Raw genomic sequence first — 16,027 nt, 5'->3', positions numbered from 1 at the left:
TGGCTATTTTCCTGTGACTGGTATTTCCTTTATGTAAAAAAGGGGTCTGATTCTGGTATCGAGCCTTTACCTGCAGCCTGTGATACACATTTTTGCTTCCTCTATTCCTGAGGATTTTAATTCTCAGGTAGATGCAGATGAAGACAGGTGAAATTAGGTGCCACATTTCACACGTCATTCATGAAACTTCTCTCTTCCTAACAGCAAAATAAACTTGCTATGCCTAATTAATTACCACTCATCTCCTCCAACAGCAAGTGTAGAAACGCACTAACTATATTCTTTTAGAGGGATGTATTCAGGGAATTAACAGAAGCCCTGGTGTTTTCAGTGACCCAGGCAAGACTGGGGAGATGGGCTGTGAGGATGCCTGAAGAGCAAGCGCCTCTGAACCTGCCCCGCGAGGGAGAACAGCCCAGCTAGAAGCTGATGAGTCAGGAGGCTCCCAGCTGTTCTTTGTCTTTGTAGGGAATGGTTCTTGACATAGAAAATCAAATCTATTAACAGCTATGTCAAGTTAACAGCGTCTTGAAATTTACTCTCTCACTTGCTGATATTTAGAATAAATGAAGACAAGCCGTTCCTCAAAAACATGGAAAACAAAATTTCATCCTCTAGCAGCCAGTCTATTCACGAAGAGCTGGGGGGAGAGGGTAGGAAAATGCAGTTACACCCAGTGATGAAATTCTCTGTGTCCTTTAGTGTTACAAATAATCAATAAGCTATCAGACATGAGAGAAGATTGAATTCAGAATATTTACTATACAGACACTCTACAAGATATAAAGCATAACGCCAAACAACTGCGTATTCAAGGTTAATGAGCACTAGGGAAGTGTTCGGGCTAGACTCACTTAGGAATCAAAGGAACAAAATATAGCAAGTTGCATTCAAACCAGGCCACTTCACAATATTTAAACAAATTCATACATTTGGCAATAATTTCTGATACACTGGAATAGATCTTCCTTACCTCTCTCAAATGCATTTTTTATGTCATTCACTTCAACTTGTGACCCAGACACTCTGAATATTCCTTCATGCTGCAAACCTGTAAGACAATAAGAGATGTTGATAAGGGTAAGATAAGATAAGCTGGCACCTTCATCAGCTACAGCATATATGATAAAGGAAACATAAGCTACACAGGCAAGAGTATGCGGTTTTAAAAGCCATCCTTCCTGTCTACGTCCAGGCACATACAGAATATGTAAAAACAGAACTCAGCACACAGAGAAAAAATATTAACCCTTCTTTGTAAACTGACAGAATAACTGGGTTATAACAGCCATGCATGTTATCTTTTACCCTGAAGGTTCCCCAAAGGATTTTACAGCCCAGAGAAAGTCATAAACTAACAGTGTATCGTATCGGCCAGAAGTAAAATATGGCTAACTACACAAGGAAGCAGTTTATTTTGCAAGAGCGATACCACACAGGCCCAGAGCAAATCAGCCAATTGAAATGGAAGCATTTCATTACCCCAGCACGACCTGCTATGTAGGGTTTTAGGATAGTCTTTAAGATGTTCCTGCTAAAAAGTGAGCATTAGCAATGTCATTAAAACCAATTATCAAGCAGGCGAGATGTTCCAATATACTACCATCATAACAATTTTGTTGGTACACGTAAGATGAGCAACAACCGTTACAAATCTACTAACGAACAAAGTACATGCTTCATGAAGGGAGATCAACTCCCGTTCACAAGCCTTTTAACTGTAGACTTTCTGAAACAAAGACTGCTGCAACGTCTTTGCTTTATATATAATAACGGCTATAAACTAATAAGCTCCCTTGAAGGCATCTGTGGCATCTTCCTCTCAATTTCTGCAACTGTTTTTATCGCAGTGCAATGAAACCTTTGCAGGAGGTGGCTGTATCTGGTAGCTGTGACACACAGCTATGAACAGTGAAAAGAAACAATCCCAAGTGCAGAGAAGCAAGAAGGAAAATGACATTTATCCCACACCTACGCAGCAAAACATTTAGAAATGTCAGTCAGGCTACCTCCAACAAAATTCATTCCTGCAGTGTAAGTGCGTCAGGCAGTTTTATGATTTCTTCTGCCTAACATGGATTTGTTGTATAAAAGCACATTCCTTCTGACTCCAGACCGTACCTTTATGCCATGATCTGACATTCAGTGCAAAAATCAGTTGCGTCTGCTGAAAAATCTTTCTGTTGGGGATCTAAGCTAACCCAGTAACACGAGTCTAAAAAATGAAATCTGCTGATGGCCCTAATCTGCTGTGCGTCGGTTCACATCGCACCGTGGTTTCAATGGTTTTTCCAGCAAACGTCCAAGTATGGCCTTCATGAAGGATTACAGCACTTGGTTCTTCCAAGTGATGATGAGAATGGGACTCTAGATTATAGTTTCTAAAATGTTAATTAAACAAGGAAAATGAAACAGGGCCTACTATCTGGCTCTGTCTTGGTTAATGAAGATAAATTCAACCTCTTTCTACATATGTTAATTAACAGCTGTTTCACATGCTACTAACAAATTATATCGATTAAAAGTGAAAACAAATTACAATAAAAGTATAAAATCTTTTACAGCATTCAAGGCTGTGAAGTTAACATTCAAAACAGGTCTAAATCATCTCATTGAGGCAATAAGTAAAAGCAATTAATTCACTGCTTGACCTCCTCAGATACTTAAGAGTATTCCTCCTCCTCTAGGAAGAGCATAATTATTGTTGGTGAAGGCCACATTTCAGGGCTTAAAGCAAGGTGAGTGGAGGTGAGGCATGAGTGGTATCTAAGGACGGGAACCTTATTTTACAAGAAACAAAGGGATATTGTTGGAAGAGCATCTGCAAGGTCAGTTATTTGGAAAAGGGATCACACACTCAATACCACAATGTAGTCAAAAAGTCACTGCGACTTTCTTTATATTGCAATCTGCACAAGCACCGTGTCCTGAGCTATGCTGAGCATTTTCCAGAAGGCTTCTACATCACCATGCACTTTACAGAAATATTACAGGATACCTTTTGTCCATAAACTCACCATGTCTGCTAATGAATCGTATGCAGCTCTCCACGACCAGGGGAATGGCTTGTGAGGAATCCTGCACAACGAGAAATTCAAACAAGAAGAGCAGTCAGAATGCAGAGTGATGGTACAAGTGGAGGGGAAGAAAAAAAAAGAAAAAAAAAGAGAATGGAAAGCAAATTTGTCCTCTCATCTGCCCTATTCTGCTTCCACGCAGTTCCAGATGTGTTTAGTAAACAGCTCATCAGTGTCCTACAGTCACAACCCATTAAATAAGGTGCAGATACAGGTGCCTGCTCATGGAAAACACTGCTGCCAGTCCAAGGCCCAAACACAGTAAAATCTTCTAGATTGCCAGTTTCCAGCTTAAACAACATTGAGATTTTCAGTATGGAAACAAGACTTTACAATTCCCTAGCCTCTGCTTCGCAGGATCACAGATTACTTTTCAGACAACTGAATTTCTGCAAGGTCTGCAGTTATTCCTCCCACTTGGGGGAACAGCAACTAAACTAAGCAACAGAAATGCTGCAGTTTGCTTAAGGTCGGATGCCAATGACTGAAATTACCATGTGAGTAAAACTTCCAAGTTTGTGTTTATGTATAGTCTCTTCTACAGTAGTTCTGGACAGCAACGCCTCTACTTTGTATCCAAATGCTCACTTGTTAGGATGCTACAGTCCCACAGTTCCATCAATTCAAAAAGATGAGTCTTCTGCTCAAAAAATATGTAAAGCCCAGTTCAACCACTTTCCTAACTTATTTTGGTTTAATGCATTTTTTGTTTTATTGAAACATTATAGAACTTGGACATTTAGTGACAATAATTTCTCTACTAATTAGCCACAGGCAGTGAGAACTAGTTTTCTATATGCTGTACAGAACAACACCCACCAATTAAGAATACTTCAGAAGCCGTTCTGCTGCTCAACTGGCCCCCAAGGACATGCTTTATTAATAATCATCCAGACAGCATTATAACCCCCCAGACTTATTTTTGAGTTTGACAGTAAGAACTCAGAGAAGCACATATTCTGTGTCCCCAGCAGAGATTAATACTCTCAGAGCAGTTATGTTTTAAACTGTTAGGTCACAATCAAAAAACCCCATTAAAACCACATGCAAGTGATGTCATGTAGGTTACTGCGAGCTGTGGATTCAGTGCTTGCCAACAGATTAGTTTTTAATTTAGGTTTCCAAATCAGAGACTCAACTCAGAACATGCTTCTGAGGCACCTCAAAAACAACTTGTGAAAATGGCAGTCAAGACACAGACATACTTCATTTTCAGCACAGGAAAGGACCATTTTTAGAGCACAAATGAAGGAACAGCAATTAAGCTCAGAAAATGAGAAAGGTTTGACTCTGCACACCAAAACTACAACTTGCTCTCTTAATTCCCAAAACACAGAGATCCTAAAAACTACAAAGCAGCACCCCAAGACAGACTGCATGAAATGAAATTCCAAGCCAAATTTTGTCTTTACAGTATCATCAAGAAATATTTTGATTTTTCCCTACCTCAAAGAAACACATTTTAGCTCATCAGGGACTAAAAAGTCCCAGATTATCCAGCACAGCCAGGGAAACAAGGCATCGCTGTTGTAAATTTTTATTACAAAAAGGCACACCAAGCAAGCAGTTACTGCTTTAATAGCACTGCAGTGGGATACCAGTGAAAATAAAGGAAAAGGGGACAAAGAAACAACAGCATGAAACCCATAAACCATGACTGTCCAGACAGCTCAAGGCTATTTGGCACTTCTGGTTCCAGGTCTTTCAAAACAGAGTAAAATTATGTTTAACTTTTGTCAAAGAAAAATCAATCAAGGCTGTGGATCCATGTTTTATTGACTTCAGTTCCTGAACGAGCAGACGCCAGTTCCACTTGAACAAGACTGAAAAGGCCCATGTAAGAGAGGGAGGGAAGGATAAAAACACTTCCCTGTTTTCCATCTATCCTCCCTACACAAACACACACATCCCTGTTTCGTTACTTGAGGAATTGTTTATTACCTGCTTCCTTACGGTGGAGCTGCGCCGGCCGCTGATGAGATCAGAACCGCCCATTGGTGCGGGAGGGAAAAACAGAACAGAAAAGTCAAGATAATCCTCTATTGTCACCAGTTCATTCATTCAGTATTCCAAACCACGCGTATTTCGGAGGAGGGAAGGAGCCAGATATACAAGTCAATTATGACGACTTGGTCTCATTCAACTTACGGAACTTCAGAAAGATTTTAAGTGACTTTAAATCACTAAAAACCTGAAACAGACACAAGGGAGTCCACTGCTTTGACAAAAGATTACCCTTGACATTTTAATTCCAACCATATGGAAATCTGTTATATAGGGCTCCTTGTTCAAGATGAAGTTTGTTATAAATTGCACATAGCTGTTCTCTGAAAGAGCCACTCTAGAGGAGAGAAGCAGGTGGGAACGTGCTGGTTCCTACTGTGCTGTTAACAGCTGCCATCGTGGAGTCTTTATTACAGTTTCTGATAAGACTTCAAATAAATAAATAACATGAACCTCCTCAAACACCAGCACGTACTAGCCAGGCTAAGCCTTTTCAGTATAAACCATGACAGTCACATTTATTTACGTTGGTAGACATTAATTGTAGAAAAATAGGAAAAAGCCTTGCTTTGCCAGGATTTTTCCCCTCAAAATTTATTACTGGGGTTTAAAATTCCTACAGTTTCTTGTAAAAATGAAGTATGAGAGATGATAGTAGAGAGGCCCTAATGTATCATTCAAGCCAATTCCCTGCTAGGGCAGATTGCTGCTGAATTATAAATAAGGTGATTAGAACTGTGATTTTTAAAAAGACTGTAAAATGTGTTAATTCAGGGGAAATTCCTTTTATAAAAATCAAAAACACTGAATAAAAAAAGAGAAATCAGATTCCATGGGCTGTCACAGACAATAAGGTCTATTTTAAACTATTAGCAGTAATGATTCTTTGATATTTAAAATTGTTTCATGATGAATAATATTTTATTATTACAGATGTCAGGCTCTAATTAGGACCTGTCAGCTTTGCTTTGCTGTAAGGAATGTGAAAAGTAGTAATGACTCCAGATCGGTAGTAATCACCTTCCTTTTGTTAACAAGGCAGGATGATGCACAGCCCCTACTCCAGCTCCTTGTGCCCCGCGGAGCCCCTTGAATCCATCAATTTGGAGATGGAGATTTGTTATGTTTTATAAAAACCCCACAGGAGAAGCTTAGTTATTGTTCTGTGATTGGTCCTAATTACAAATGAGAAGTTTATTCTCCATGACCTCTGTACTGCTGCAATCCAGTTCCACGGCAGAGCAGAGAGCATCAACAGGAGAAAGAGTTTTCTGATTTATGTTATCCAGCCCCGTACACCAACCAGTGGATAAACCCTGCAGAGTCACTGGGCCCAGCTCCCTTACAGAAATACAAATGTTTATAAAAACCTTAGTTCGAAGAATATTTCTCTGGGTGACAGTGCCAAATTAAACACTTTCTCACACCTGTCCGTCCCCTTCCTGATCTGGATTAAATGCACTGGGGCAAGAAAAAGTGCATGACCTCCATGTATATTTTTTTTTTTTTTTTTCTCCTTTGGTTATTTTTAACCCCAATCAGTTTCCCAGCCTGCTGCAACAGGCAGCCCCGCCAGCAGGTGTACGGTCACAACTGCAGCAACAAGCAGGGAGAGGTGTTTAAGCATCGAAAGAAATGCTCATTACTCAGCTGATCAGAGGTTACTAAACGTAGGTATAAGCTGTGCCACCACCTTGCACTGATGTAGGTATTGGCGATGGTATTTAAAGCCATATTAACCAGCAGGAATTTCCCTGTATATTAGGTAAATCAATATCTTTTTCTAACAGATATATATCCTGGGCTGGTAACAGATCTATAATGGCAGTGATCAATTTGCATCAGATTTTCCTTAAAAAATGATCCCCCGAACCACACCTACCTGGCAAGGGAGCAGTCAGTCCGTTGACCTGTTAAAAAGACAAAGAAATACAGCATTAGGAGAGAGGAATGGGAAAATAATGTCAATGGCTTTGTAAAGCCAGTTTCGGAAGAAGAAAAACCATCGGAGAGGGAGGGAGCAGCTCGGGGGCGGGGGGCAGACAGTGGCTGCCTCCCCCAGGCGCGCTGCTGGGGAGACCACCGAAGCCCATCCCTGCCAGCACAGCTCTGCTGCAGCCGACCAGGAAACGCAGCAAACAGCTCGGGCTGCCCGAGGACTCTTTCTTTGGAAAGTATTGTTTTTGAAAATTAGTTCCCTGCGCATTCTAATTGTTGACTTCGGCTGCCAAAAAACTGGGCTTGTCAACCTCTCCCTCCCTCCCTCCCTCTTCCCAGGGGAACTGGTGGGGCGAGAGATTATACTTTATAAAGCCATTTAGTAAGACTGAAAACATTCACGGATTTGTTAGCCCACAGACTGAACGTGCTGGCATTAAGCTATTTTGGGAGACAGACGTTTAATGGTATTTTCTACAAACATATTTATAAAAACGTTCCATTAACTTGCACTGAGTTTGCAAGGAAGCGGCCAAGCTAACAACTACTGCTAATGCAGACATCATTTTAAAATAGCGCAACAAGGAGTAAGAGAGACAGAAAACTGGTATGTGCCTTTGGGAAATTGGACAGGCCAGATCTTTTGCTGGTATAGAGCATCATCAGTGAAACCATACTGATTTACAACAGCTGAAAATCCACCTTCTCTACAGTTGTCTTCCTGCTCCTGGGGAGATGGAAGAATGAACGAGGGAAATGTCTAATTGCTGATGGCTGACAATTAGTTGAACACATCTCGATAGCCACTTTCCTCTCCCCACGTAAAGCCAAAACAGTGCATAATTTACATGAAAATGTTATTCTGAAGCAGAATTTCCAGCCATCTGTCCCATTTCCATCATAGAATATTCATATATATAAATTACATGGCTGTGGCAACATCAAGGGGCTCCTACATTAGGGTGACAAATGTGTACAGTAGGCAGGGACATAATTACTTGTAGATAGGAAGACTTGCTGCTATTTTTATTACTGGAACTTGTCATCTTTAGATTAAGGTAATTTGCAAGAGGACTAATAAATGTCACCTGAGGATGGGGCAAAGAAGAATGAAAATTGTAACAAAACTATGAATTTTCCAGGGACTGAAGACACGCAGCTGTACACACATTTTTCAGTAAAGCTTCTAACCATGCTCCAGGGACTTGTGAAAGGAATTTTATTTGCCCATTTCCCAATTAAGTGACATTTTATGGATAAGTCTAGGCACGGTCCCCAGTTTGTACCATTAACCTGCTAATGTGGTTTTGGAGATGAAATGTACCTCCCTTTCTCAGCTCCTTTTGATCTCACAGATGACAGGAGTGATTTTTTTCAGAAGCTGCTGGAGCTCACCCTGACACACACTGGGTCCCTTCACAGAGTGACTAAGAAAGCTCTGGTTTGCAAAGCAACCACAAGAAAACAGAAGCAGCCTTTAAATCTACATAGCAATACAGAAATCGCATTTAATTTCCTCTTCTTTTTCCCCCACCACAGCCTGAGATGGGTTCAAGGGGCAGGCAGGTTAAGAGGAAATAGGTCTCGGTATGCAGAGGTCAGCTATGATCCAGGAATGCGATTAGTCACAGGGGCAGCATGGGTGTCATTTGGAGATATTTAGAGGCAGAAGAAAACTACCCTAAGGACACAGATCTTTGGCTTCATCCACCCTTTCTACAGGACAGCTGAAGAGATGAGCAACTTGAAACAATAAAGCTCAAAACGACGGCAAAGCCTTTCCTTACCTTCTAGTGGTTTGTGTCTGATAAATGTGAAACTCTTAATTACTGTAGCAATAAGTATTTTCTTTTTATAGTGCATTTTTAAAACAAAAGCAAAGCACTTCAAAGACCACATGCTGGTTAAGTTTTCATTCAGAAGATTTGCACACCATAAACTGTGGGGAGTCCAGTTAAGTTACATATCGAAACACAAGCCCTGCTCCAGCATATAAACCCAGGAACAAGTTGAGCCATTTTTTGACCTGACATTTAGACTGTTAAAACCTTCTGCTCTGCAAATACGAGGCAGACAGGTTTCTATGGAAACTTGGATGCATAGTTTAAGCGTGTTTGGCCAACAGGATTTGCCCATACCATGAAGGGAAAGAAATCTTCCTTTGTTCTGACACTAATAGCAAATGCATATTCAGTTCTGGCTGCTGCCCCTTGACTAATGCCCTCCAGATAGGCAACATACTGTACATGCTCTGAAATTTGTTTGTTACTTTCCTAATAAAAGCCCGCGCTCACATACATTAGTTTGGTCTGGATTGAACGCACAGAGGTGAGGGGCAGCTAAATCACCATGCAAATGAAACTTCTGACCAGCCTAACAAGGCAATACTTCTCAACTAACCCGTAAACTGTAAATCACAAGGTTTACCCCAACACAGATCACAAGGTTTACCCCAACACAGATTATGAAGCGAGAAGCAGAATGTGGTGTGCGGGGAGAGGACAGGATGAACGAGTGGGCATATGCTCCATTTTAACAAATAAGCGACGCACGTTAGTGATTCATTAAGCATTTTCCGTTCACCATTAATCAAGGAGCTGTGTAGGTCATTTGGCTTCCCCATCATGCAGATCGGAAAAATAAATTCATAAAACATGAGTACGTCCACTTTGCATCAGTAATCCAAGACCGTTAGGCTCACTCAGCTGACTAATTCACTAAGTGCAAGAGCCTGGCTAATAGCAGTGACGAGCGGGTCCCAGACTCACTTTCGCCCAGGGTCTTCTGGAGAAGGTCGTGCTTGGCTTGGAGCTTTGTTATCAGGTTCCTGCCTTCCAGATACTCCTTCATTTTCTGTGAAGGTGGAAAAAACCAAGATCGTGAGCGGACAATTAATTTCTTCAATCACATCTTTAGGTTACTGGATTCTGAGCGTAATGCTGAGGTACAGAATTACACTGACATTTACAGTGCAAAGGATGAACTAAATCCTCCTGGTTTATTTATCTAGGCAAATCTGAAGCTCGGCCCACACATATCTGCAGCGCAATTTCTATTGTTTCACCGTGGAATCAGCCAAATGTTTGACATCTTTTAAGACATCTGAGAAGCTGTCATGCATCTCCTCTCCAGACAGGGCGAGATGGAAATGCATTTCCCTCGCGCGTCACAGGCAACTGAATGAGCAATCTGTTTTAACAAACTAAAAGGCTGCTACTGTGCTTATTCTCTCACTTAACCTCTCTCACCCCACTTTACTTGTCAAATAGTGTGTCTGCCTCCACGCTGGATGATACACAGGGTTGCAGAGGGGGCACGGGACAAAACAAATAAAGATATTATTTAAGTTCAGATTTGTTCTCTCAGTGAAATGTTATACAATCACGCAGTCATTTTTCCCACTTCTTTCTGATTTTTCACAGCTCTGGCAAATGCTAGTTTTTTACAGCTCTTTCATCTCTTATTTTGCAGTTCAGAACAGCATATTTATCTTCACTGTGCTGCAGCACATAAAATGCTCTGCTGTACGGTAGCTGTCCACATTATAATTAGGACATGTTTACACTCAAAAATACATAAATAGCACATAACTCTTCAAATATCACAGGCCGTTCTTTAGAATCATGAAATACTTAAAAAATTCAGCTAGCAAAATGAACACAAAGAAAGGATTCTCATTTAATAATTCAGGGTTGCAGTTCTTGTGTCTCCAGCTTTCCCCAATTCTGTCCACTTTCCTCCAGTTCTGGACTGGTATTGCCAAATTAGACTGCAAATCCTTAAGGTGAAACCAGTATTTTAGCAATGGGAGTGCCTGGGCCCTGCCTGTCCTACGCAGGTCATAACAACGGCAGCTTCCAGGCAAGATGTAAAGAATCAAGAAGCAATGGATGCACATACATACATGCTGCAGTACTGGGGGTGGAGGGGGGAACCTTCCAGGAGCTAACGATGTTTCCACTGTGGGCTCTCCAGCCGCAGTGTCTACTGACACAGCAGACAAAAATGGCTGGGCTGGGGCTTTAATTAACTGCCAAAAGTCTGTGTTTTATGTCCCTTTGGTTGACAACATTGGAAGAAAAATTTCACAAGAATTAAGTCCCTCTGGAGAGTCTCAGCATTTCTTGCTTCCTATACTAATACTTCAGCTTTTTTTGTTGTTTTAGAAGAAAACAAGAAGTATGATCACTGTGGCAAAAAAAAAAATCTGCTACATTTTTTGGAATTTCCCTGTAGAATCTGTTTGCCAAGCCCCAACTATGTATTTTGCTCAATCAGTTAAATTTTTGCATCAAATTTGGACAGAAGAAAACATGAAGAGTATAAGCTGCAAAAATAACTGGAGATTTTGAAGTGGAGATTTGAGGATAAATCTGGTTCTGTGAGGTGTCGAGCTCCCTGTCTCGAAGTCACAATGATCAGGCGAAGAGACAGAAGGGCTAAGAAGGCTCAGTGCCAAACAGCTCAAACAGAAGCTTAAAGATCAGCAAATCAACTTGATTTGGAAGAGAAAAGCTTCCCTTTGAAGCAGATATAAAAACTTAAGCGGGGCAGGCGGCTTGCCCCAGCAGGGCCGCGGGCAGGGCAGGGGCACGCTGCTGGCACTCCCAGATGCTCTGGCCCATTGCTCTGGCTTCGAGGCATTTGTGGTGGTCACGTTAAGGCCATCGCCTGCCCGCAGACGGGTACCAGGGGTTGTTTGAAAGGAGAAGAAGAGAAGGTGCCTATCCAGTGCAGTATTTCATGCGTGCGTTCTATTTCCTCATGCCTAACATTCTGTACCCTGTCTGCTACAAGTACACTTATGAAAAAAATAAGTAATTTCAAAATAAGGCTTCAGGCTTTTTTCAATGAGTTACAAAGATCCATTAGCATTTGATTTCTGGCTTAATAAAAACAGTCAAAAAAATTGAAACTACAGGAGAACTCCTAAGGATTTCATTTCTGGCAGAGCACAGCTGGAGACAGACTAAGTACAATCAGACACAAAGCAGCAGAAACGTCCTCAAGTCACATTATTTCTGCACTGTAAAAATGAAGATCTGTTGTTAGCCGGTGAGCATTTCGCACCTACCATCTCCTCACAACCACGCAACTTCGACACCCTCTCTCAGCCCAAACTCGCTGCAGTATTTTTCCAGCGACACCCAGTTGTCAGGTGGCATACATAATGAAGCAAAATGCAAACTAGCCCGTATCTTCCTGCCTTGTGGGAAAGGAGATTTTATGCTTTTGAGGCTATAAAGAAAAACAGTTTCTGCCACTGTCCCACATCCTTAACTGTCTCCGATCTGGAAAGCTCAGCAGTTTTCCTCCCTCCCTCCGCCCCCCAAGAACGACTTCAAACAAGGCACTCGATTGAAGGAGCGGGTGAATCAGATCCCCGCTCCCCTGCGCCGCTGCGAGCGACTGAACGTGGGAACAGTGGCACATTGACACAACCAGCACGACATTCCTCTAGGATTGATTAGCAGGGGAACTTTATATAATACTTACCCATGTCTTGAGTGTTTGGTAATAATAGATTTACATTAATTTTTAAAGCACTTCACAGAATGAGCATTATACTGGGTTTTAATCTTTCTAGAGGCAAAAATAACATTTCGACTAAGAACTAAAATTATCCCGTTTTAGAGGTAAAAAGAATCGAAACATTCATTCGCCTTTTCACTCCTCAGGTAGGGCGGGGTGCCAGCTGTATTACAATTAGCAGCAGGATTTCAGCTCTGACAGGCATCCTCAGCTCGCTGGGGCTTTGCTGGCTCGGGAAGCAGGAGTGTAGCCATGGCAGCGGCGGTACCCGCCTGCCAGGCACCCAGGACACATCCCCGCGGTTCGGCTCCCTGAAGTCACCGCTGCTTCCTCGCTTCAGCTACCTGCATTAGCTCAGTGCTAAGTCAATCAGCATTCCTGCGCTTTGCACTGACACGGGGAAGTTTAAGCTTCTTTCTGAATACAAACCTTCCTTCAAAGCCCTAACAACAGAGCCATCTTGGCACCAGCGTGCAGTGATATGCCTCTAGTGGAAATACAGTTCTACCAGCGTAGAGATACTACAGCCAGTACTCCCGCGATTAAATCCCCATGGTGGATCACTAGATTTACCTCAGAGCTCTGCCTAGCTAGCAATGCAGTACGTGGAATTTCCAACTCGAGTTACACAGTAATAAGGAGCATTCTTTCAAATTAGTCTTTTTCTTTCAGTTCATATCCTCAGCATTTAGCACATCATAAGGTAAGAGGGGATTTAAATCTCTATTCTGCACTATGCTTTGTTTTTTCCCCCCTACACAAAGAATGCCTCGCCCATATTGCTACACAGCTCTGCCATCAGTCTCATTAATACTCATCTGAGCATCTTCTCATACACTGAGAACACTGCTCCTTACAGATTCAAAGCCTGAAATCCTTATAAAGGGTATTTCTAAGTCTGGTCAATAGTAGATCAATCAAGCATCTGATTAGGCTGGTTAAAGAGGCCTCACGAAGAGCTTTGTTCTGTTGATATTTTACCCACGTTGCGCAGGACAGGACAGGCTGCACCTCTGCACTCCTGCTGGGACCTCACTGCTCTGCAGCAGGAGACTAACATGATGAGATGGAAAAATATATCCCACGGAAGTCCTGGGTTCAGTCTCCTACTTGAACTTACAATAGTCCCTCTCTAGAGAGGGAACGCTTAGAGTTCAATTAAAAATCATTTTCCAGTTTCACAACCCTGGGCAGGATGGCCAATTCCTTCTTAATTGAATCAGTTTCTCCACCCACTTTTCTCAATAGCCAGTTTCACCTTTTACAAAGGCTTTTTAATTTTTGTAAGTCAAGGCCTGACAGAAACCATCCTGCCAGCTAGTGTAATTTGCACAGAGACTTCAGACTTTTAAAAAGCAACACTATTCTTAGAAGAGGGGTGGAAAGGGCATCAGGTATAGCAAGACATGCTCAAAGGAATGACAAAGTAACCAGGGTAAGAGGTATGATTTTCACCTGCTCTTTCAAAATATTTTTAAAGTGGAAGTGAATTCAACAGTTCAACATAAATCTAATTTAGGAAAAAACATATAGTCTGGTATGAAATTCAATATAATAAGCTCTTAGCATCTTGTAAAAATGCATTGACTCAATTAAAAGCTTAAGTGAGCTGAAATTGTAAGATGATAATAACAAAAAATGAAAGAGCTAAACATTCTTTCACTTTGTATTATTTTTGGAAATTGATATTTACAAGCTATTAAGTTCCTTCTCAGACAATCCCTTTTTATATGCAGAAGAAATCGAATTTTACACAATTTATCCACAGACTAAGTTTGCATCAACAAAGGTATCCCAATATATTTGTAAAGAATTCAAAGCACCCATTTTCAAACCTAATATGCTTACTCTGCTTGTCCAAAATCAATTACAGAAGCATTTTTGTAAGATGATAGCATCATTTTGCACTCTCTTGCGAGCATAATTCTAAATACATTATACGTGCTCATACTGCAAATTAACTCCTTACCGTGAAGTAGAACTGCTCTGTCTCCTGCTGGTTGGCCCGTCTCTTGGCAATGCTCGGTTTGCTCATGAACGTTTCTGAGACAGTGGATTTAACAGACTCCATAGAGTTGCTGTACTGAAAGCAGTCAGAGACATCAAAGTCCTCTATCGTGACTATATCCTGGATTGTCTGGAGCGTAGCTTCCATAGTCTTCTTAACCTGTCCAGCAAGAATGAGAGTACTTAAAAAACAAAGATAGTATGTTGCAAGTACAAAACAGAGGTAGTAAGTACCCTGGAGCATTTTACTAATAAACAGATATTACTGGTTTCACATCCTGTGTGCCGTAACTCAGGTGCAAGTTTTGCTCATTAACAGCACGGTCCATATAAACAAAGGGCTGGCAGCACACAGAACCTGCCAGGATAGGAAAACAGTTGTAATCTTACAGGCTGGGACGAGGAGGAGATGGAAGGAAATTTAGCCTCAAAGCAAAAGACTGCTTATAATCAAAGATCTTACAGTTGTCTTCTGTAACTGTATCTACTGGGCACCAAATGTTAGATATTAAAAACAGGACTTTGTGGCACTGTAAATTTTTACTGAAGGCCAGAATCAACTTCCTAGACATAAAGGAGTTGCAAACTTTGCCCAAGGAGGATTAAAAATTCTTGAACACAGGGTTGCAGGTTAGGTATTCTGACTTGTTCCCAAACAAACGCCACTGATCTAGTCTTCTCATCTTAGACAACCAATTAAACAAAAATTAGCTCTTACCTTAGGTTATGCAAATTCACTGTCTTCACTTCAAAACATTAAATTCCTCTTTTTCTCTTAGCTAGCCAAATACAACTTTTGCAACATAGCCAGTTCTATCAACTTAAGGATGGGAAAAGAGACACGTGGAGGTATTTTTAAAGGATCCTCTCCACACACGCAGCCTTCGTGCATGAGCACACACTAATGTACTGCTGGCCTCAGCTGCCTTATTCCTGAATTGTACAAGTCTTCATAAAAGAGGATCACAGCAACTAGATTCTTCCTTAACTAGTCCCCACGCCCCACTGGAAGTGGTAAGAGGGCTGTTGATTTTTGGTTGATTAGCTCACCTCTTCGTTTTCAATCTTAAGCGTAGATAATCTAGACTGCAATTGCTGGCACCTCTGCACTAACTCACTCTGGACTGGTTGTTGGGCACATAGCTGCGACTCCTGGAAGAGAAACAGCACTGCTTTTAGAGGGCTAGAAAAAAAACCACATAATCAAGAACACTGCAATTACTTCATTCAGTTATTATAAGCAAACATCTTCCAAAGTGCTTCATTTTAAAACTTTGTAGCCCTGGATTTTAACCAGTGGAAAAGGTCCGTGTTCTACCAGATTGCAGTTCCCTCCCTGAATGTATTGAAAGAGAGAAGGAACACAAACATCATGAACTAGAAAAAGTTAGCTACTATCAGTAATGTAAGCTTTTGAAAGTCTGAAGGTGCTTTATGATGGGTACAAGGCTAAATCACGCCGCACATCA

The 16,027-nt window shown here is 41.4% G+C and overlaps 1 protein-coding gene across 3 annotated transcripts in view; it reads right to left on the bottom strand.

The window, feature by feature from the left end:
• SRGAP2 (SLIT-ROBO Rho GTPase activating protein 2) overlaps positions 1-16,027 on the bottom strand; it is a 114,318-nt gene that overhangs the window by 23,732 nt on the left and 74,559 nt on the right. For all 3 annotated transcript variants that reach the window (XM_074893548.1, XM_074893549.1, XM_074893550.1), the window contains exons 9-15: positions 15,609-15,710; positions 14,521-14,718; positions 9,788-9,872; positions 6,964-6,991; positions 5,019-5,049; positions 3,018-3,078; positions 974-1,051 (exon numbers count right to left, since the gene is read on the bottom strand). In XM_074893548.1, coding sequence (XP_074749649.1) covers positions 974-1,051; positions 3,018-3,078; positions 5,019-5,049; positions 6,964-6,991; positions 9,788-9,872; positions 14,521-14,718; positions 15,609-15,710 — 583 coding nt within the window. The remainder of the gene's footprint in view (positions 1-973; positions 1,052-3,017; positions 3,079-5,018; positions 5,050-6,963; positions 6,992-9,787; positions 9,873-14,520; positions 14,719-15,608; positions 15,711-16,027) is intronic.

The sequence above is a fragment of the Strix uralensis genome, chromosome 24 (genome assembly GCF_047716275.1).
Source record: "Strix uralensis isolate ZFMK-TIS-50842 chromosome 24, bStrUra1, whole genome shotgun sequence".
Classification (NCBI taxonomy): domain Eukaryota; kingdom Metazoa; phylum Chordata; class Aves; order Strigiformes; family Strigidae; genus Strix; species Strix uralensis.
Note: the sequence above shows the minus strand (reverse complement) of the source record. Positions and strands in the feature narration are given on the sequence as shown.